This window comes from Salvelinus namaycush, chromosome 25 (assembly GCF_016432855.1).
Source record: "Salvelinus namaycush isolate Seneca chromosome 25, SaNama_1.0, whole genome shotgun sequence".
Classification (NCBI taxonomy): Eukaryota; Metazoa; Chordata; class Actinopteri; order Salmoniformes; family Salmonidae; genus Salvelinus; species Salvelinus namaycush.
In genome coordinates, this window is record NC_052331.1 from 41,911,454 (window position 1) to 41,933,455 (window position 22,002).

General features: G+C 47.8%; 1 protein-coding gene across 1 annotated transcript in view; it reads left to right on the top strand.

The window, feature by feature from the left end:
* LOC120020742 (nestin-like) overlaps positions 1-21,772 on the top strand; it is a 66,439-nt gene extending 44,667 nt beyond the window's left edge. The window contains exons 8-11 of the mRNA XM_038964478.1: positions 46-195; positions 17,260-17,394; positions 19,031-19,131; positions 20,225-21,772. Of these exons, the coding sequence (XP_038820406.1) occupies positions 46-195; positions 17,260-17,394; positions 19,031-19,131; positions 20,225-20,369 (531 nt within the window). The 3' untranslated portion in view covers positions 20,370-21,772. The remainder of the gene's footprint in view (positions 1-45; positions 196-17,259; positions 17,395-19,030; positions 19,132-20,224) is intronic.
* Positions 21,773-22,002: the final 230 nt, after the last annotated feature.

The following is a 22,002-nucleotide window of genomic DNA, read 5'->3' on the forward strand; positions in this document are numbered from 1 at the left end:
TTGAACAGGCTAGTAAATAGGTAATGATGTTGTTGTTGTCTGTAGGTGTCCAATAAGAGGCAGCACCACCTGAACAAGCACCTGTACCAACCGTCTACCTTCCTGACGTCATATGAGCCTCCTGTCTATATGGATGAAGAGGATGAGAGAGCGGCCTACTATAGCGCCCTGCAGGACCCCGATGGAGACGACACGGTACGACACACTGACCACACGGTACCACACACTGACCACACGGTACCACACACTGACCACACGGTACGACACACTGACCACACGGTACCACACACTGACCACGCTCCCTCCCTCCCTCTCTTTCTCACTCTCTCTCCCTCTCATCTGTCTTTCTCTCGCTCCCTCCCTCCCTCTCTTTCTCACTCTCGCTCCCTCTCATCTGTCTCTCTCCCTCCCTCCCTCTCATCTGTCTCTCTCTCGCTCCCTCTCATCTGTCTCTCTCCCTCCCTCCCTCTCATCTGTCTCTCTCCCTCCCTCCCTCTCATCTGTCTCTCCCTCCCTCCCTCTCATCTGTCTCTCTCTCGCTCCCTCTCATCTGTCTCTCTCCCTCCCTCCCTCTCATCTGTCTCTCTCTCGCTCCCTCTCATCTGTCACTCTCTCTCTCTTTCTCGCTCCCTCCCTCCCTCTCAATATGCTAGTACTGACATTTCCCTCCCTCCCTCTCTCTCTCCCTCTCATCTGTCCCTCCCTCCCTCTCTCTCCCTCTCGTCTGTCTCGCTCCCTCCCTCCCTCTCTAGATGCTAGTACTGACATTTCCCTCTCCCCCTCTCTCTCTCTCTCTGATGTGTGCAACCTTTAAGAAACGACTAGCCGCTGTTCTCTGCTGAGAGACACACATACAGAGACATGTGCTGTCAAAGTGCGTCAGCAGCAAACTCAGATGTACACCCCGTCATTCAGTGAAGCAGGGTTAACACTGGAACCGTTAATCATTTTGACTGCTCATGAATTTCATTGTTTTATTACTCTGCCATTTTTTAAAGTAATGCCCCCCTTCGTCCTTGACTAGTCCTAAATCAGTCTATATAACACACGGTCTGAATCAGTCTATATAACACATGGTCTAAATCAGTCTGTATAACACACTGTCTAAATCAGTCTATATAACACACTGTCTAAATCAGTCTATATAACACACTGTCTACATCAGTCTATATAACACACTGTCTAAATCAGTCTATATAACACTGTCTAAATCAGTCTATATAACACACTGTCTAAATCAGTCTGTATAACACACTGTCTAAATCAGTCTATATAACACACTGTCTAAATCAGTCTATATAACACACTGTCTAAATCAGTCTATATAACACTGTCTAAATCAGTCTATATAACACACTGTCTAAATCAGTCTATATAACACACTGTCTAAATCAGTCTATATAACACTGTCTAAATCAGTCTATATAACACACTGTCTAAATCAGTCTGTATAACACACTGTCTAAATCAGTCTATATAACACACTGTCTAAATCAGTCTATATGACACACTGTCTAAATCAGTCTATATGACACACTGTCTAAATCAGTCTATATAACACACTGTCTAAATCAGTCTATATAACACACTGTCTAAATCAGTCTATATAACACACTGTCTAAATCAGTCTATATAACACACTGTCTAAATCAGTCTATATAACACACTGTCTAAATCAGTCTATATAACACACTGTCTAAATCAGTCTATATAACACACTGTCTAAATCAGTCTATATAACACACTGTCTAAATCAGTCTATATGACACACTGTCTAAATCAGTCTATATAACACACTGTCTAAATCAGTCTATATAACACACTGTCTAAATCAGTCTGTATAACACACTGTCTAAATCAGTCTGTATAACACACTGTCTAAATCAGTCTATATAACACATGGTCTAAATCAGTCTATATAACACACTGTCTAAATCAGTCTATATAACACACTAAATCAGTCTATATAACACACTGTCTGAATCAGTCTGTATAACACACTGTCTGAATCAGTCTGTATAACACACTGTCTGAATCAGTCTGTATAACACACTGTCTAAATCAGTCTATATAACACACTGTCTAAATCAGTCTATATAACACACTGTCTAAATCAGTCTATATAACACACTGTCTAAATCAGTCTATATAACACACTGTCTAAATCAGTCTATATAACACACTGTCTAAATCAGTCTATATAACACACTGTCTAAATCAGTCTATATAACACACTGTCTAAATCAGTCTGTATAACACACTGTCTAAATCAGTCTGTATAACACACTGTCTAAATCAGTCTGTATAACACACTGTCTAAATCAGTCTGTATAACACACTGTCTAAATCAGTCTGTATAACACACTGTCTAAATCAGTCTATATAACACACTGTCTAAATCAGTCTATATAACACACTGTCTAAATCAGTCTATATAACACACTGTCTAAATCAGTCTATATAACACTGTCTAAATCAGTCTATATAACACACTGTCTACATCAGTCTATATAACACACTGTCTAAATCAGTCTGTATAACACACTGTCTAAATCAGTCTGTATAACACACTGTCTAAATCAGTCTGTATAACACACTGTCTAAATCAGTCTATATAACACACTGTCTAAATCAGTCTATATAACACACTGTCTAAATCAGTCTATATAACACACTGTCTAAATCAGTCTATATAACACTGTCTAAATCAGTCTATATAACACACTGTCTACATCAGTCTATATAACACACTGCTGTTATAATCTTAATATCACAAACAGGATTGCTCCGTTCTTTCTCTCGACAGTGGAAGGTGCCGTGCCCAGTTGATAATCACCCCAATAATCATCTCAAAACTGAACCGAACCTAAACCGAACCTAAACCGAACCTAAACTGAACCTAAACTAAACTGAACCTAAACTAAACTGAACCTAAACTAAACTGAACCTAAACTAAACTGAACCTAAACTAAACTGAACCTAAACTAAACTGAAACTAAACTAAACTGAACCTAAACTGAACCTAAACTGAAACTAAACTAAACTGAACCGAACCTAAACTGAACCTAAACTGAACCTAAATTGAACCTAAACTAAACTGAAACTAAACTAAACTGAACCTAAACTGAAACTGAAACTAAACTAAACTAAACTGAACCTAAACTGAAACTGAAACTGAAACTAAACTAAACTAAACTAAACTGAACCGAACCTAAACTGAACCGAACCTAAACTGAACCAAAACTGAAACGAACCTAAACTGAAACTAAACTGAACCTAAACTGAACCTAAACTGAAACTAAACTGAAACTAAACTAAACTGAACCTAAACTAAACTGAAACTAAACTGAAACTAAACTAAACTGAAACTAAACTAAACTGAACCTAAACTGAAACTAAACTAAACTGAACCTAAACTAAACTGAAACTAAACTGAAACTAAACTAAACTGAAACTAAACTAAACTGAACCTAAACTGAAACTGAAACTAAACTAAACTAAACTGAACCTAAACTGAAACTGAAACTGAAACTAAACTAAACTAAACTGAACCTAAACTGAAACTAAACTAAACTGAAACTAAACTAAACTGAACCTAAACTGAAACTAAACTAAACTGAAACTAAACTATACTGAAACTAAACTGAACCTAAACCGAACCTAAACTGAACCGAACTGAAACTAAACTGAACCTAAACTAAAACTAAACTGAACCTAAACTAAAACTAAACTGAAACTAAACTGAACCAAAACTGAAACTAAACTGAAACTAAACTGAACCAAAACTGAAACTAAACTGAACCTAAACTGAACCAAAACTGAAACGAACCTAAACTGAAACTAAACTGAACCAAAACTGAAACTAAACTGAACCGAACCTAAACTGAACCTAAACTGAACCGAACCTAAACTGAACCAAAACTGAAACTAAACTGAACCTAAACTGAAACTAAACTATACCAAAACATGTAACAACAGATGAAGTAATGACGGTAGAAAGGGGGAGAATGGGGGAGTTGATGAGGAGGGGAAGTGAACAATACATCATTATATAATCACTGATTGTGAATGAAGAACAGGGTCATTCCATTGTACTGATCCATTGTCATTTTAATCTCTACATGGTATGTATCCTCTATCAGTCCACCAACTCCAAGCAGTCTTATCAGTCTACTCTGGCCTGCTTAGAGTACACAGTGGGAGCGTGTGGAATTTACAATGGCAGGAAGACCAAGAGGAATGGATGCACATGCTGAATGAAAACAACTCAGATGGATGAAAGGAATCATCTCTGATCATTCTTCTGATTCTGAGCCTCAGCCTGAACCTCAGAGGCCTATGACCCTACGCCGCCGAGGCCTATGACCCTACGCCGCCGAGGCCTATGACCCTACGCCGCCGAGGCCTATGACCCTACGCCGCCGAGGCCTAAGAACCGCCGCCGCCGAGGTCTATGACCCTACGCCACCGAGGCATATGACCCGCCGCCGCCGAGGCCTAAGAACCGCCACCGCCGAGGCCTATGACCCTACGCCGCCGAGGCCTAAGAACCGCCGCCGCCGAGGCCCATGACCCTACGCCACCGAGGCCTATGACCCGCCGCCGCCGAGGCCTATGACCCTACGCCGCCGAGGCCTATGACCCTACGCCGCCGAGGCCTAAGAACCGCCGCCGCCGAGGCCTATGACCCTACGCCGCCGAGGCCTATGACCCTACGCCGCCGAGGCCTATGACCCTACGCCGCCGAGGCCTAAGAACCGCCGCCGCCGAGGCCTATGACCCTACGCCGAGGCCTATGACCCTACGCCGCCGAGGCCTATGACCCTACGCCGCCGAGGCCTATGACCCTACGCCGCCGAGGCCTAAGAACCACCGCCGCCGAGGCCTATGACCCTACGCCCCCGAGGCCTAAGAACCGCCGCTGCCGAGGCCTATGACCCTACGCCCCCGAGGCCTAAGAACCGCCGCCGCCGAGGACTATGACCCTACGCCCCCGAGGCCTATGACCCTACGCCGCCGAGGCCTAAGAACCGCCGCCGCCGAGGCCTAAGAACCGCCGCCGCCGAGGCCTATGACCCTACGCCGCCGAGGCCTATGACCCTACGCCGCCGAGGCCTATGACCCTACGCCGCCGAGGCCTAAGAACCGCCGCCGCCGAGGCCTATGACCCTACGCCGCCGAGGCCTATGACCCTACGCCGCCGAGGCCTATGACCCTACGCCGCCGAGGACTATGACCCTACGCCGCCGAGGCCTATGACCCTACGCCGCCGAGGCCTAAGAACCGCCGCCGCCGAGGCCTATGACCCTACGCCACCAAGGCCTATGACCCGCCGCCGCCGAGGCCTATGACCCTACGCCGCCGAGGCCTATGACCCTACGCCGCCGAGGCCTAAGAACCGCCGCCGCCGAGGCCTATGACCCTACGCCGCCGAGGACTATGACCCTACGCCCCCGAGGCCTATGACCCTACGCCGCCGAGGCCTAAGAACCGCCGCCGCCGAGGCCTATGACCCTACGCCACCGAGGCCTATGACCCTACGCCGCCGAGGCCTAAGAACCGCCGCCGCCGAGGCCTAAGAACCGCCGCCGCCGAGGACTATGACCCTACTCCGCCGAGGACTATGACCCTACGCCGCCGAGGCCTATGAACCTACGCCGCCGAGGACTATGACCCTACGCCGCCGAGGACTATGACCCTACGCCGCCGAGGACTATGACCCTACGCCGCCGAGGACTATGACCCTACGCCGCCGAGGACTATGAACCTACGCCGCCGAGGCCTAAGGGCAAAAAAGCCAGAACGGTGCGCATTGAGCACTACCAAATGAAACGGTGAGACAGAAGAGAGGAAGGGATGGCAGTGCCCGGGATCAGATACTGGGGCTGAGACGCACAAGGAGCAAGGGGACACTGTCTGTTGATGAGTTGGAAGCATTCATTTCAATCCTGTATGTCCGTGGAGTATTCGGTGTAAAGAGAGTGTGTAAGAGAGCTTCTGGTCAGACATGTACGGGACACCTTTCTCCATGTTACCTCCGTTTTAACATGTACGGGACACCTTTCTCCATGTTACCTCCGTTTTAACATGTACGGGACACCTTTCTCCATGTTACCTCCGTTTTAACATGTACGGGACACCTTTCTCCATGTTACCTCCGTTTTAACATGTACGGGACACCTTTCTCCATGTTACCTCCGTTTTAACATGTACGGGACACCTTTCTCCATGTTACCTCCGTTTTAACATGTACGGGACACCTTTCTCCATGTTAACTCCGTTTTAACATGTACGGGACACCTTTCTCCATGTTACCTCCGTTTTAACATGTACGGGACACCTTTCTCCATGTTACCTCCGTTTTAACATGTACGGGACACCTTTCTCCATGTTACCTCCGTTTTAACACGTACGGGACACCTTTCTCCATGTTACCTCCGTTTTAACACGTACGGGACACCTTTCTCCATGTTACCTCCGTTTTAACATGTACGGGACACCTTTCTCCACGTTACCTCCGTTTTAACATGTACGGGACACCTTTCTCCATGTTACCTCCGTTTTAACATGTACGGGACACCTTTCTCCATGTTACCTCCGTTTTAACATGTACGGGACACCTTTCTCCACGTTACCTCCGTTTTAACATGTACGGGACACCTTTCTCCATGTTACCTCCGTTTTGACATGTACGGGACACCTTTCTCCATGTTACCTCCGTTTTAACATGTACGGGACACCTTTCTCCATGTTACCTCCGTTTTAACATGTACGGGACACCTTTCTCCATCTGTTACCTCCGTTTTAACATGTACGGGACACCTTTCTCCATGTTACCTCCGTTTTAACATGTACGGGACACCTTTCTCCATGTTACCTCCGTTTTAACATGTACGGGACACCTTTCTCCATGTTACCTCCGTTTTGACATGTACGGGACACCTTTCTCCATCTGTTACCTCCGTTTTGACATGTACGGGACACCTTTCTCCATCTGTTACCTCCGTTTCGACATGTACGGGACACCTTTCTCCATCTGTTACCTCCGTTTTAACATGTACGGGACACCTTTCTCCATCTGTTACCTCCGTTTTAACATGTACGGGACACCTTTCTCCATGTTACCTCCGTTTTAACATGTACGGGACACCTTTCTCCATGTTACCTCCGTTTTAACATGTACGGGACACCTTTCTCCATGTTACCTCCGTTTTAACATGTACGGGACACCTTTCTCCATGTGTTACCTCCGTTTTAACATGTACGGGACACCTTTCTCCATGTGTTACCTCCGTTTTAACATGTACGGGACACCTTTCTCCATGTTACCTCCGTTTTAACATGTACGGGACACCTTTCTCCATGTTACCTCCGTTTTAACATGTACGGGACACCTTTCTCCATGTTACCTCCGTTTTAACATGTACGGGACACCTTTCTCCATGTTACCTCCGTTTTAACACGTACGGGACACCTTTCTCCATGTGTTACCTCCGTTTTAACACGTACGGGACACCTTTCTCCATGTTACCTCCGTTTTAACATGTACGGGACACCTTTCTCCATCTGTTACCTCCGTTTTGACATGTACGGGACACCTTTCTCCATCTGTTACCTCCGTTTTGACATGTACGGGACACCTTTCTCCATCTGTTACCTCCGTTTCGACATGTACGGGACACCTTTCTCCATCTGTTACCTCCGTTTTAACATGTACGGGACACCTTTCTCCATCTGTTACCTCCGTTTTAACATGTACGGGACACCTTTCTCCATCTGTTACCTCCGTTTTAACATGTACGGGACACCTTTCTCCATGTTACCTCCGTTTTAACATGTACGGGACACCTTTCTCCATGTTACCTCCGTTTTAACATGTACGGGACACCTTTCTCCATGTTACCTCCGTTTTAACATGTACGGGACACCTTTCTCCATGTTACCTCCGTTTTAACATGTACGGGACACCTTTCTCCATGTTACCTCCGTTTTGACATGTACGGGACACCTTTCTCCATGTGTTACCTCCGTTTTAACATGTACGGGACACCTTTCTCCATGTTACCTCCGTTTTAACATGTACGGGACACCTTTCTCCATGTTACCTCCGTTTTAACATGTACGGGACACCTTTCTCCATGTTACCTCCGTTTTAACATGTACGGGACACCTTTCTCCATGTTACCTCCGTTTTAACATGTACGGGACACCTTTCTCCATGTGTTACCTCCGTTTTAACATGTACGGGACACCTTTCTCCATGTTACCTCCGTTTTAACATGTACGGGACACCTTTCTCCATGTTACCTCCGTTTTAACATGTATGGGACACCTTTCTCCATGTTACCTCCATTTTAACATGTACGGGACACCTTTCTCCATGTTACCTCCATTTTAACATGTACGGGACACCTTTCTCCATGTTACCTCCGTTTTAACATGTACGGGACACCTTTCTCCATGTTACCTCCGTTTTAACATGTACGGGACACCTTTCTCCATGTTACCTCCGTTTTAACATGTACGGGACACCTTTCTCCATGTTACCTCCGTTTTAACACGTACGGGACACCTTTCTCCATGTTACCTCCGTTTTAACATGTACGGGACACCTTTCTCCATGTGTTACCTCCGTTTTAACATGTACGGGACACCTTTCTCCATGTTACCTCCGTTTTAACATGTACGGGACACCTTTCTCCATGTTACCTCCGTTTTAACATGTACGGGACACCTTTCTCCATGTTACCTCCGTTTTAACATGTACGGGACACCTTTCTCCATGTTACCTCCGTTTTAACATGTATGGGACACCTTTCTCCATGTTACCTCCATTTTAACATGTACGGGACACCTTTCTCCATGTTATCTGATGTATAAATAATTGTCTATTTTTTTTTTTACTGCTGTCATATCGACGCCTCCATTCATTAATATGCCATTTATTTATTTAGTGCTGATTTTCACTATCAAGCACACTGGGCGCCTATGATGATGTTTTCATCATGTGACCGGGTCTTGTTGACCGCGCCTCTTGGTGACCGCGCCTCTTGGTGACCGCGCCTCTTGGTGACCGCGCCTCTTGGTGACCGCGCCTCTTGGTGACCGGGTTTTGTTGACCGCGCCTCTTGGTGACCGCGCCTCTTGGTGACCGCGCCTCTTGGTGACCGCTCCTCTTGTTGACCGCGCCTCTTGGTGACCGGGTTTTGTTGACCGCGCCTCTTGTTGACCGCGCCTCTTGGTGACCGCGCCTCTTGTTGACCGCGCCTCTTGGTGACCGGGTCTTGTTGACCGCGCCTCTTGGTGACCGCGCCTCTTGGTGACCGCGCCTCTTGTTGACCGCGCCTCTTGGTGACCGCGCCTCTTGGTGACCGCGCCTCTTGGTGACCGCGCCTCTTGGTGACCGCGCCTCTTGGTGGGTAATTATTAAAATGGTGTCGTTATAAAAGAACGCTGTTACCGTGTTCCAACACATACGTGTAACAAAGACACGCCATCAATAACATGTATTGAACACTTGAATGGTTTTATTGTTTTGTGTTCCATCGTTTTTACATGTTGCCTACGGTAACATAACGTCATAAATGCTATTGAAAAAGACTGACAATGAGTAGTCTAATACCACCTAAGACCTTCATAAAACACAACCTAATTATTAGTTTTATCGAAAGCATATGTCACATGTATTTACTAGAATGTTAGAATTGATTTATTTCACCTTTATTTAACCAGGTAGGCCAGTTGAGAAGTCTGACGAGGCCCTGTCTGTATGTATTAGACTGTTGCAGTCAGAATGACAGCTGGTTATCTTGGAGGGGGGGTCTGACGAGGCCCTGTCTGTATGTATTAGACTGTTGCAGTCAGAATGACAGCTGGTTATCTTGGAGGGGGGGTCTGACGAGGCCCTGTCTGTATTTATTAGACTGTTGCAGTCAGAATGACAGCTGGTTATCTTGGAGGGGGGGTCTGACGAGGCCCTGTCTGTATGTATTAGACTGTTGCAGTCAGAATGACAGCTGGTTATCTTGGAGGGGGGGTCTGACGAGGCCCTGTCTGTATTTATTAGACTGTTGCAGTCAGAATGACAGCTGGTTATCTTGGAGGGGGGGTCTGACGAGGCCCTGTCTGTATGTATTAGACTGTTGCAGTCAGAATGACAGCTGGTTATCTTGGAGGGGGGGTCTGACGAGGCCCTGTCTGTATGTATTAGACTGTTGCAGTCAGAATGACAGCTGGTTATCTTGGAGGGGGGGTCTGACGAGGCCCTGTCTGTATTTATTAGACTGTTGCAGTCAGAATGACAGCTGGTTATCTTGGAGGGGGGGTCTGACGAGGCCCTGTCTGTATGTATTAGACTGTTGCAGTCAGAATGACAGCTGGTTATCTTGGAGGGGGGGTCTGACGAGGCCCTGTCTGTATTTATTAGACTGTTGCAGTCAGAATGACAGCTGGTTATCTTGGAGGGGGGGTCTGACGAGGCCCTGTCTGTATTTATTAGACTGTTGCAGTCAGAATGACAGCTGGTTATCTTGGAGGGGGGGTCTGACGAGGCCCTGTCTGTATGTATTAGACTGTTGCAGTCAGAATGACAGCTGGTTATCTTGGAGGGGGGGTCTGACGAGGCCCTGTCTGTATTTATTAGACTGTTGCAGTCAGAATGACAGCTGGTTATCTTGGAGGGGGGGTCTGACGAGGCCCTGTCTGTATTTATTAGACTGTTGCAGTCAGAATGACAGCTGGTTATCTTGGAGGGGGGGTCTGACGAGGCCCTGTCTGTATTTATTAGACTGTTGCAGTCAGAATGACAGCTGGTTATCTTGGAGGGGGGGTCTGACGAGGCCCTGTCTGTATTTATTAGACTGTTAGAATGACAGCTGGTTATCTTGGAGGGGGGGTCTGACGAGGCCCTGTCTGTATTTATTAGACTGTTAGAATGACAGCTGGTTATCTTGGAGGGGGGGTCTGACGAGGCCCTGTCTGTATTTATTAGACTGTTGCAGTCAGAATGACAGCTGGTTATCTTGGAGGGGGGGTCTGACGAGGCCCTGTCTGTATTTATTAGACTGTTGCAGTCAGAATGACAGCTGGTTATCTTGGAGGGGGGGTCTGACGAGGCCCTGTCTGTATTTATTAGACTGTTAGAATGACAGCTGGTTATCTTGGAGGGGGGGTCTGACGAGGCCCTGTCTGTATTTATTAGACTGTTAGAATGACAGCTGGTTATCTTGGAGGGGGGGTCTGACGAGGCCCTGTCTGTATTTATTAGACTGTTAGAATGACAGCTGGTTATCTTGGAGGGGGGGTCTGACGAGGCCCTGTCTGTATTTATTAGACTGTTGCAGTTAGAATGACAGCTGGTTATCTTGGAGGGGGGGTCTGACGAGGCCCTGTCTGTATTTATTAGACTGTTAGAATGACAGCTGGTTATCTTGGAGGGGGGGTCTGACGAGGCCCTGTCTGTATTTATTAGACTGTTGCAGTCAGAATGACAGCTGGTTATCTTGGAGGGGGGGGGTCTGACGAGGCCCTGTCTGTATTTATTAGACTGTTAGAATGACAGCTGGTTATCTTGGAGGGGGGGTCTGACGAGGCCCTGTCTGTATTTATTAGACTGTTAGAATGACAGCTGGTTATCTTGGAGGGGGGGTCTAACGAGGCCCTGTCTGTATTTATTAGACTGTTAGAATGACAGCTGGTTATCTTGGAGGGGGGGGGTCTGACGAGGCCCTGTCTGTATTTATTAGACTGTTAGAATGACAGCTGGTTATCTTGGAGGGGGGGTCTGACGAGGCCCTGTCTGTATTTATTAGACTGTTAGAATGACAGCTGGTTATCTTGGAGGGGGGGTCTAACGAGGCCCTGTCTGTATTTATTAGACTGTTAGAATGACAGCTGGTTATCTTGGAGGGGGGGTCTGACGAGGCCCTGTCTGTATTTATTAGACTGTTAGAATGACAGCTGGTTATCTTGGAGGGGGGGTCTGACGAGGCCCTGTCTGTATTTATTAGACTGTTAGAATGACAGCTGGTTATCTTGGAGGGGGGGTCTGACGAGGCCCTGTCTGTATTTATTAGACTGTTAGAATGACAGCTGGTTATCTTGGAGGGGGGGTCTGACGAGGCCCTGTCTGTATTTATTAGACTGTTAGAATGACAGCTGGTTATCTTGGAGGGGGGGTCTGACGAGGCCCTGTCTGTATTTATTAGACTGTTAGAATGACAGCTGGTTATCTTGGAGGGGGGGTCTGACGAGGCCCTGTCTGTATTTATTAGACTGTTAGAATGACAGCTGGTTATCTTGGAGGGGGGGGGGTCTGACGAGGCCCTGTCTGTATTTATTAGACTGTTAGAATGACAGCTGGTTATCTTGGAGGGGGGGTCTGACGAGGCCCTGTCTGTATTTATTAGACTGTTAGAATGACAGCTGGTTATCTTGGAGGGGGGGTCTGACGAGGCCCTGTCTGTATTTATTAGACTGTTGCAGTCAGAATGACAGCTGGTTATCTTGGAGGGGGGGTCTGACGAGGCCCTGTCTGTATTTATTAGACTGTTAGAATGACAGCTGGTTATCTTGGAGGGGGGGTCTGACGAGGCCCTGTCTGTATTTATTAGACTGTTAGAATGACAGCTGGTTATCTTGGAGGGGGGGTCTGACGAGGCCCTGTCTGTATTTATTAGACTGTTAGAATGACAGCTGGTTATCTTGGAGGGGGGGTCTGACGAGGCCCTGTCTGTATTTATTAGACTGTTGCAGTCAGAATGACAGCTGGTTATCTTGGAGGGGGGGTCTGACGAGGCCCTGTCTGTATTTATTAGACTGTCAGAATGACAGCTGGTTATCTTGGAGGGGGGGTCTGACGAGGCCCTGTCTGTATTTATTAGACTGTTAGAATGACAGCTGGTTATCTTGGAGGGGGGGTCTGACGAGGCCCTGTCTGTATTTATTAGACTGTTAGAATGACAGCTGGTTATCTTGGAGGGGGGGGGGTCTGACGAGGCCCTGTCTGTATTTATTAGACTGTTAGAATGACAGCTGGTTATCTTGGAGGGGGGGTCTGACGAGGCCCTGTCTGTATTTATTAGACTGTTAGAATGACAGCTGGTTATCTTGGAGGGGGGGTCTGACGAGGCCCTGTCTGTATTTATTAGACTGTTAGAATGACAGCTGGTTATCTTGGAGGGGGGGTCTGACGAGGCCCTGTCTGTATTTATTAGACTGTTAGAATGACAGCTGGTTATCTTGGAGGGGGGGTCTAACGAGGCCCTGTCTGTATTTATTAGACTGTTAGAATGACAGCTGGTTATCTTGGAGGGGGGGGTCTGACGAGGCCCTGTCTGTATTTATTAGACTGTTAGAATGACAGCTGGTTATCTTGGAGGGGGGGTCTGACGAGGCCCTGTCTGTATTTATTAGACTGTTAGAATGACAGCTGGTTATCTTGGAGGGGGGGTCTGACGAGGCCCTGTCTGTATTTATTAGACTGTTAGAATGACAGCTGGTTATCTTGGAGGGGGGGTCTGACGAGGCCCTGTCTGTATTTATTAGACTGTTAGAATGACAGCTGGTTATCTTGGAGGGGGGGTCTGACGAGGCCCTGTCTGTATTTATTAGACTGTTGCAGTCAGAATGACAGCTGGTTATCTTGGAGGGGGGGTCTGACGAGGCCCTGTCTGTATTTATTAGACTGTTAGAATGACAGCTGGTTATCTTGGAGGGGGGGTCTGACGAGGCCCTGTCTGTATTTATTAGACTGTTAGAATGACAGCTGGTTATCTTGGAGGGGGGGTCTGACGAGGCCCTGTCTGTATTTATTAGACTGTTAGAATGACAGCTGGTTATCTTGGAGGGGGGGTCTGACGAGGCCCTGTCTGTATTTATTAGACTGTTGCAGTCAGAATGACAGCTGGTTATCTTGGAGGGGGGGTCTGACGAGGCCCTGTCTGTATTTATTAGACTGTTAGAATGACAGCTGGTTATCTTGGAGGGGGGGTCTAACGAGGCCCTGTCTGTATTTATTAGACTGTCAGAATGACAGCTGGTTATCTTGGAGGGGGGGTCTGACGAGGCCCTGTCTGTATTTATTAGACTGTTAGAATGACAGCTGGTTATCTTGGAGGGGGGGTCTGACGAGGCCCTGTCTGTATTTATTAGACTGTTAGAATGACAGCTGGTTATCTTGGAGGGGGGGGGTCTGACGAGGCCCTGTCTGTATTTATTAGACTGTTAGAATGACAGCTGGTTATCTTGGAGGGGGGGTCTGACGAGGCCCTGTCTGTATTTATTAGACTGTTAGAATGACAGCTGGTTATCTTGGAGGGGGGGTCTGACGAGGCCCTGTCTGTATTTATTAGACTGTTAGAATGACAGCTGGTTATCTTGGAGGGGGGGGGTCTGACGAGGCCCTGTCTGTATTTATTAGACTGTTAGAATGACAGCTGGTTATCTTGGAGGGGGGGGGTCTGACGAGGCCCTGTCTGTATTTATTAGACTGTTAGAATGACAGCTGGTTATCTTGGAGGGGGGGGGTCTGACGAGGCCCTGTCTGTATTTATTAGACTGTTAGAATGACAGCTGGTTATCTTGGAGGGGGGGGTCTGACGAGGCCCTGTCTGTATTTATTAGACTGTTAGAATGACAGCTGGTTATCTTGGAGGGGGGGTCTAACGAGGCCCTGTCTGTATTTATTAGACTGTTAGAATGACAGCTGGTTATCTTGGAGGGGGGGTCTGACGAGGCCCTGTCTGTATTTATTAGACTGTTAGAATGACAGCTGGTTATCTTGGAGGGGGGGTCTGACGAGGCCCTGTCTGTATTTATTAGACTGTTAGAATGACAGCTGGTTATCTTGGAGGGGGGGGGTCTGACGAGGCCCTGTCTGTATTTATTAGACTGTTAGAATGACAGCTGGTTATCTTGGAGGGGGGGGGGGGTCTGACGAGGCCCTGTCTGTATTTATTAGACTGTTAGAATGACAGCTGGTTATCTTGGAGGGGGGGGTCTGACGAGGCCCTGTCTGTATTTATTAGACTGTTAGAATGACAGCTGGTTATCTTGGAGGGGGGGTCTAACGAGGCCCTGTCTGTATTTATTAGACTGTTAGAATGACAGCTGGTTATCTTGGAGGGGGGGTCTGACGAGGCCCTGTCTGTATTTATTAGACTGTTAGAATGACAGCTGGTTATCTTGGAGGGGGGGTCTGACGAGGCCCTGTCTGTATTTATTAGACTGTTGCAGTTAGAATGACAGCTGGTTATCTTGGAGGGGGGGTCTGACGAGGCCCTGTCTGTATTTATTAGACTGTTAGAATGACAGCTGGTTATCTTGGAGGGGGGGTCTGACGAGGTCCTGTCTGTATTTATTAGACTGTTGCAGTCAGAATGACAGCTGGTTATCTTGGAGGGGGGTCTAACGAGGCCCTGTCTGTATTTATTAGACTGTTAGAATGACAGCTGGTTATCTTGGAGGGGGGGTCTGACGAGGCCCTGTCTGTATTTATTAGACTGTTAGAATGACAGCTGGTTATCTTGGAGGGGGGGTCTGACGAGGCCCTGTCTGTATTTATTAGACTGTCAGAATGACAGCTGGTTATCTTGGAGGGGGGGTCTGACGAGGCCCTGTCTGTATTTATTAGACTGTTAGAATGACAGCTGGTTATCTTGGAGGGGGGGTCTAACGAGGCCCTGTCTGTATTTATTAGACTGTTAGAATGACAGCTGGTTATCTTGGAGGGGGGGTCTAACGAGGCCCTGTCTGTATTTATTAGACTGTTAGAATGACAGCTGGTTATCTTGGAGGGGGGGTCTGACGAGGCCCTGTCTGTATTTATTAGACTGTTAGAATGACAGCTGGTTATCTTGGAGGGGGGGTCTGACGAGGCCCTGTCTGTATTTATTAGACTGTTAGAATGACAGCTGGTTATCTTGGAGGGGGGGTCTGACGAGGCCCTGTCTGTATTTATTAGACTGTTAGAATGACAGCTGGTTATCTTGGAGGGGGGGTCTGACGAGGCCCTGTCTGTATTTATTAGACTGTTAGAATGACAGCTGGTTATCTTGGAGGGGGGGTCTGACGAGGCCCTGTCTGTATGTATTAGACTGTTGCAGTCAGAATGACAGCTGGTTATCTTGGAGGGGGGGTCTGACGAGGCCCTGTCTGTATTTATTAGACTGTTAGAATGACAGCTGGTTATCTTGGAGGGGGGGGTCTGACGAGGCCCTGTCTGTATTTATTAGACTGTTAGAATGACAGCTGGTTATCTTGGAGGGGGGTCTGACGAGGCCCTGTCTGTATTTATTAGACTGTCAGAATGACAGCTGGTTATCTTGGAGGGGGGTCTGACGAGGCCCTGTCTGTATTTATTAGACTGTCAGAATGACAGCTGGTTATCTTGGAGGGGGGGGGTCTGACGAGGCCCTGTCTGTATTTATTAGACTGTTAGAATGACAGCTGGTTATCTTGGAGGGGGGGTCTGACGAGGCCCTGTCTGTATTTATTAGACTGTTAGAATGACAGCTGGTTATCTTGGAGGGGGGGTCTGACGAGGCCCTGTCTGTATTTATTAGACTGTTAGAATGACAGCTGGTTATCTTGGAGGGGGGGTCTGACGAGGCCCTGTCTGTATTTATTAGACTGTTAGAATGACAGCTGGTTATCTTGGAGGGGGGGTCTGACGAGGCCCTGTCTGTATTTATTAGACTGTTAGAATGACAGCTGGTTATCTTGGAGGGGGGGTCTGACGAGGCCCTGTCTGTATTTATTAGACTGTTAGAATGACAGCTGGTTATCTTGGAGGGGGGGTCTGACGAGGCCCTGTCTGTATTTATTAGACTGTTAGAATGACAGCTGGTTATCTTGGAGGGGGGGGTCTGACGAGGCCCTGTCTGTATTTATTAGACTGTTAGAATGACAGCTGGTTATCTTGGAGGGGGGTCTGACGAGGCCCTGTCTGTATTTATTAGACTGTCAGAATGACAGCTGGTTATCTTGGAGGGGGGTCTGACGAGGCCCTGTCTGTATTTATTAGACTGTCAGAATGACAGCTGGTTATCTTGGAGGACGGGTCTGACTTTCTAATGGTAGGAATGTCACTACAAGGAGTCAGTCTTTATCGGTTACAGGGTCTTCATGCTCCTTACAAACCTCACTGTACATGTTAGTCTGTGATACTTTGTGTGTGTGTGTGTGTGTGTGTGTGTGTGTGTGTGTGTGTGTGTGTGTGTGTGTGTGTGTGTGTGTGTGTGTGTGTGTGTGTTCTTCCAGGATGAGGAGGGTGTACCTGAGGAGTTGAGACACCTGCCGGAGTACAAGGAGCTTCTGGAGCTGAAGAGGATGAAGAAACACAAACTGCAGGAGATCCAGGCTGAGAGTAGCATGGCCCTGCACCATGGATACAAGGTACACACATCACCATGGATACAAGGTACACACATCACCATGGATACAAGGTACACACATCACCGTGGATACAAGGTACACACATCACCATGGATACAAGGTACACACATCACCATGGATACAAGGTACACACATCACCGTGGATACTAGGTACACACATCACCGTGGATACTAGGTACACACATCACCGTGGATACTAGGTACACACATCACCGTGGATACAAGGTGCACACATCACCATGGATACTAGGTACACACATCACCGTGGATACTAGGTACACATCATCATCATGGATACAAGGTACACACATCACCATGGATACAAGGTGCACACATCACCATGGATACTAGGTACACACATCACCATGAATACAAGGTGTGACAGCTGGTTATACTAGGTACACACATCACCATGGATACAAGGTACACACATCACCATGGATACAAGGTGCACACATCACCATGGATACTAGGTACACACATCACCATAGATACAAGGTGTGACAGCTGGTTATACAAGGCACACACACCACCATGGATACAAGGTACACACATCACCATGGATACAAGGTACACACATCACCATGGATACTAGGTACACACATTACCATAGATACAAGGTGTGACAGCTGGTTATACAAGGCACACACACCACCATGGATACAAGGTACACACATCACCATGGATACTAGGTACACACATCACCATGGATACTAGGTACACACATCACCATGGATACAAGGTACACACATCACCATGGATACTAGGTACACACACCACCATGGATACAAGGTACACACATCACCATGGATACAAGGTACACACATCACCATGGATACTAGGTACACACACCACCATGGATACAAGGTACACACATCACCATGGATACAAGGTACACACATCACCATGGATACTAGGTACACACATCACCATGTGATACCACACTGTGTGGTAGCTAGTTAACTCTCCTCAGTGTAATGTGTGTGGTAGCTAGTTAACTCTCCTCAGTGTAATGTGTATGGTAGCTAGTTAACTCTCCTTAGTGTAATGTGTGTGGTAGCTAGTTAACTCTCCTTAGTGTAATGTGTGTGGTAGCTAGTTAACTCTCCTTAGTGTAATGTGTGTGGTAGCTAGTTAACTCTCCTTAGTGTAATGTGTGTGGTAGCTAGTTAACTCTCCTCAGTGTAATGTGTGTGGTAGCTAGTTAACTCTCCTTAGTGTAATGTGTGTGGTAGCTAGTTAACTCTCCTCAGTGTAATGTGTGTGGTAGCTAGCTAACTCTCCTCAGTGTAATGTGTGTGGTAGCTAGTTAACTCTCCTTAGTGTAATGTGTGTGGTAGCTAGTTAACTCTCCTCAGTGTAATGTGTGTGGTAGCTAGTTAACTCTCCTCAGTGTAATGTGTATGGTAGCTAGTTAACTCTCCTCAGTGTAATGTGTGTGGTAGCTAGTTAACTCTCCTCAGTGTAATGTGTATGGTAGCTAGTTAACTCTCCTCAGTGTAATGTGTATGGTAGCTAGTTAACTCTCCTCAGTGTAATGTGTATGGTAGCTAGCTAACTCTCTCCAGAGTGTAATGTGGTTTGACATGAGTATTTTTGTAAATCATCTGAGACTAGCTAATGTTTCTCTCTGCAGTGTGACGTGTGTGGCATGCAGCCTATCCAGGGGTTGCGGTGGCATTGTCAGGACTGTCCCTCAGACAAAGCCGTGGACTTCTGTTCCAACTGCTCCGACTGGTGAGTCCTGTCCTGGCTGGGGCTCTGTTCATCAGGCTAATGGTTTTAAATGGACTTCAACAGGAAGGTTTAACTCCATTTATATACCCTGCCTGCATCTTAATAGTTGTGTTCCAGGTGCAGTAGACAACTTCAGTTTCATCGATGCGTGTGTCAATGTATTGGCCGGGCGCTGTTCAGTATGCTTGAAACGTGTTAAAACTTTTTGGAAACACACGTAAAAATAGATTGTGTGGGACATACAATAATACCAGTTTACACCAGTAAAAATACCGCTAAGATGCAGGAAGAGTTTATTTTCAAATGTTGAGTTAGTTCATTGATGCATGTGCAAACAAAACCCCCTTTTGTTTCCAGTTGTCGTAATTGACACGTCTGAACCTTGTTCCTCCAGCCTGACAATACTTTCCCAAAGGGGGGGGGGTCAAAATCAAAACAATTATTTTGATTTTTACGAATTATCTTTGAAAGACAGGGTCCTGAAAAAGGGACGTTTATTTTTTTGCTGAGTTTGTGTTTGAGGGTGTTGTCCTACTGGAAGACCCACAACCTTCAAACAGAGACACTGTTTTTGGACAGAGAATGATTAAGAAGAGTCGCTGAACTGAATCACATTCATTATTTATGACAAGACAGACAACAGCAGTTGGTGGAGGGCACCCCTCAAACGTTGGACGAATCAGAGCTGTTTGCTGCTGAAGAGTGGGACAAATTACCAGAAAAAAAGTACAGCAAGCTCATTGCTACACGAATAATTTGTCTGCAGTTCCCTTGACCAAGTACTAGCTCTGCGGTGACGCTACATTTGTCCGTGCCATTTTGTCTGAAGTTTACCATTTTAATTTATTAAAAATAGAGGTAACAAAAATAAAATGGGTTCTGCAATGTCTAAAAACCTCTAGCAAGGTGTTGTGACCAACTTACAGTTGAAGAAATAGGGAATTATTGAAGAGAAGTACAATGGTGTCAATATATTTGGCCACAACTGTATAAAGTGTATGTGGAATCCTTTTTGCCACAATCTATTAACCTGTGTTTCCCCGGTGTTTACCCGGTGTTTACCCGGTGTTTACCCGGTGTTTACCTCCTCCAGCCTGTACAAGACAGAGAGCCACGCGCCCAGCCACCATCTGGAGCCTGTCCATCACCATGAGACCTTCCTAGACAGAGACTACTGCCTGGCTCAGACCCCTGGATATAACTACCTGGACCCCAACTACTACCCTGCTAACAGATGACAGCATGGCCCCTAATCTCAGCCCTGGGGCCACAGCGACAGACTCCTAGCCTCCTGGTCCAGCACCTGGGGACACAGCTACAGACCCCTAGCCTCCTGGTCCAGCCCTGGGGCCACAGCTACAGACACCTAGCCTCCTGGTCCAGCCCTGGGGCCACAGCTACAGACCCCTAGCCTCCTGGTCCAGCCCTGGGGCCACAGCTACAGACACCTAGCCTCCTGGTCCAGCCCTGGGGCCACAGCTACAGACCCCTAGCCTCCTGGTCCAGCCCTGGGGCCACAGCTACAGACTCCTAGCCTCCTGGTCCAGCCCTGGGGCCACAGCTACAGACTCCTAGCCTCCTGGTCCAGCCCTGGGGCCACAGCTACAGACCCCTAGCCTCCTGGTCCAGCCCTGGGGCCACAGCTACAGACTCCTAGCCTCCTGGTCCAGCCCTGGGGCCACAGCTACAGACTCCTAGCCTCCTGGTCCAGCCCTGGGGCCACAGCTACAGACCCCTAGCCTCCTGGTCCAGCACCTGGGCCATAGCTACAGACTCCTAGCCTCCTGGTCCAGCCCTGGGGCCACAGCGACAGACTCCTAGCCTCCTGGTCCAGCACCTGGGCCATAGCTACAGACTCCTAGCCTATGGGTCCAGCCCTGGGGCCACAGCTACAGACTCCTAGCCTCCTGGTCCAGCCCTGGGGCCACAGCTACAGACACCTAGCCTCCTGGTCCAGCACCTGGGCCATAGCTACAGACTCCTAGCCTCCTGGTCCAGCCCTGGGGCCACAGCTACAGACTCCTAGCCTCCTGGTCCAGCCCTGGGGCCACAGCTACAGACCCCTAGCATTCTGGTCTAGCCCTGGGGCCACAGCTACAGACTCCTAGCCTCCTGGTCCAGCCCTGGGGCCACAGCTACAGACTCCTAGCCTCCTGGTCCAGCACTGGGGCCACAGCTACAGACCCCTAGCCTCCTGGTCCAGCCCTGGGGCCACAGTTTCAGCTACACTCCACTTAGCCTCAGCCAGCCAGCCCCAGGCTGAGCTCAGCCTACAGAAGCCTCCAACCGGCAGGCCACACTGTGAATGGCTCCAGACCTGGAGAACCTAGACAGCTCTCAGTCCAGCTACCCTGCTCACCTCATCCCACTAGCCCATCAGGAAGGCAGGCATGGGGTCTCTGACTGCAGGCTGTGGTGGGGAGGGGGGGGGTTACCATAACGACCAAACAAAGGAACATAATGGAAGTATAAAAAACACTATTTAAAATAGAATTTAAAAAAACTGAAAAAGGCACCCCGACATTCCTGAGTGCCGATACAGAAGAGGCTCCTCCCTCTCCTCCTCCCTCTTCTCTCCTCCTCCCTCTTCTCTCCTCCTCCCTCCTCTCCTCCTCCCTTCTCTCCTCTCCTCCCTCCTCTTCTTCTTCTCCTCCTCCCTCCTCTTCCCCTGCTCTCCTCTCCTCCTTCTCCTGCTCTCCTCCCTTCTCTCCTCTTCCTACTCTCTTCCCAAATCATCAAAGTTTGATGATGATGAGTTGGTTATTTGAATCGGCTGTGTAGCGCTCGGGCAGAAACCCAAAACGTACACCCGGTAGGGGAGGAGGTAGGAACGAAGGAGAACCCCTAGTGTCTAGAAGGGATACAGCTTTT